The 1,734-nt window shown below is 27.6% G+C and overlaps 1 protein-coding gene across 1 annotated transcript; it reads left to right on the forward strand.

Annotated features, from left to right (window-relative positions):
• The first annotated feature begins 129 nt into the window (after positions 1–129).
• Positions 130–1,259, forward strand: LOC108743950 (RRP12-like protein). Its single transcript, XM_018479550.2, has 3 exons — positions 130–329; positions 402–555; positions 842–1,259. The coding sequence occupies exons 1-3, from the start codon at positions 191–193 to the stop codon at positions 1,083–1,085; spliced, it is 537 nt and encodes a 178-aa protein (XP_018335052.1). The 5' UTR covers positions 130–190; the 3' UTR covers positions 1,086–1,259.
• The last annotated feature ends 475 nt before the right edge of the window (positions 1,260–1,734 follow it).

The raw sequence follows: 1,734 nt of genomic DNA on the forward strand, positions 1-1,734 counted from the left end.
TCTAAGATCTATTCTAAATATTGGGAGCGGAGCATAATATGAGTAATTTCGGAAATTACCTTTTATATCCAAACTTAAAAAACATTACCTTTTTATATTAGTGTAGATGAAAAAAGATTTTTTTGTTTAGAAGAGATAGTAATCTCATTTTATTTCAGCCACAAATCCGTCTCTGTCGACCGATAAAAGTATGACAAATAAAACAGATAAAAATAGAGGATTCAAGACCGCCGATGATGGGCGTCTTATTATAGATGCTAATGATGATTCTTCAGATAGTGAAAGAGAAAATAAAAAGAGGAAGAAATTCATTTCTTTATCCGATACAGGTAATGATTTATTATTTTGCTGAGAAATATGTACATGCTGTTGCATTCTGTAGCTTTTGATTCAATTTTCAGATGAAGATAGTGAAGAAGATATGAGTTCAGCGGAAACCGCTATTTTGACAAACAGGAAACGTAAGAGAAACACTACCGACAGTTTAAAAAGTGGATTTAGTGGTAAAAGTCAGCCACCTTCCAAATACAAACCTGGAGGTTCAGGAATTCATAGGTACTTAATTTTATTTTTAATATTTAGCATCATTATTTTTATTCAAAGCCATAAAGGTAAGATAATATTTTAAGTAATTAATACAGAACCCCAAGTAACTAATATTTCATTTTGCACACTATTATATTTTTATTATTTAATTTAAAACACTTTTTTCTGTTGATAACATTGTAATAATCTGAAATCAATTTATTATTTAATTCAAATGCGGCTATTGATTAATTAAACAGTTTGGTATATTTTTTTATGAGCGAATTTGCTTCATTGTACTTTTTTTTTTATATAGAGATGTATCAACTTCATCTATGTACAGTGGTACTGGCGGCTCTGAATACAAAGCAAAGAAGGCCGGAGGTGATATAAAAAAGAAAGACAAAGCCGATCCCTATGCCTACTTACCATTAAAACGCAATTTCTTAAATAAAAGAAAAAAGGCCAAACTCCGAGGTCAGTTTAAAAATATTGTAAAATCTGCAAAGATCGGCGCAAAAAAAGGATCAAAGGCGAATAAAAAAATAAAAAAACAATAAATACTTAGATTGTATTTAATAATTTATTGGAAATTAAATGTTACAGTAAAATAAAGTAGAAAACTATTTTTTTTTGTGCTAATTACTGCAAATTTTGGGAGATATTCAATCGCAATATTTGAAGGCAAAATAACAGCATCAAACAAAAAGTTGAATTATAAAAATGCAATTACTCATTGGCTTTTATTTCACTCATTTACCTTTTTATAATTGTGTATAATATTTGTAAACATTAACCACAGTTAATACAGGAATGTTTTTGTTTCTTGACTTGTACTTATGATTGATTACTTTTCGTTACCTTAGTGGACATTAAATAACACGTGTATATTCTTTTGTGGAAAAGGAAAAATAATTTAATTATGACACGAATACATTACAATTCAAAAATTGTATAATACAAATGAAACATTCGAAATGTTTACAAAAAAGAAATCTTAAGTTTTCAAAAATAAAGTTTCATTGTTATACATATTATAAATGTATTTTTACTACACGAATCGTAAGACTGTCGAATTAAATGAAAAAAAAAAAGAGCGCATTAAGAAAACCAGAATCATATTGTACAAATGCAATTACAATAAGTTGCTAACATTTTATCCTAATTTAATTTCAATGAGTATTACTTTTCCGCTAACGTTTTTTTCTT

Source organism: Agrilus planipennis, unplaced genomic scaffold (assembly GCF_000699045.2).
Source record: "Agrilus planipennis isolate EAB-ADULT unplaced genomic scaffold, Apla_2.0 scaffold2857, whole genome shotgun sequence".
NCBI lineage: Eukaryota > Metazoa > Arthropoda > Insecta > Coleoptera > Buprestidae > Agrilus > Agrilus planipennis.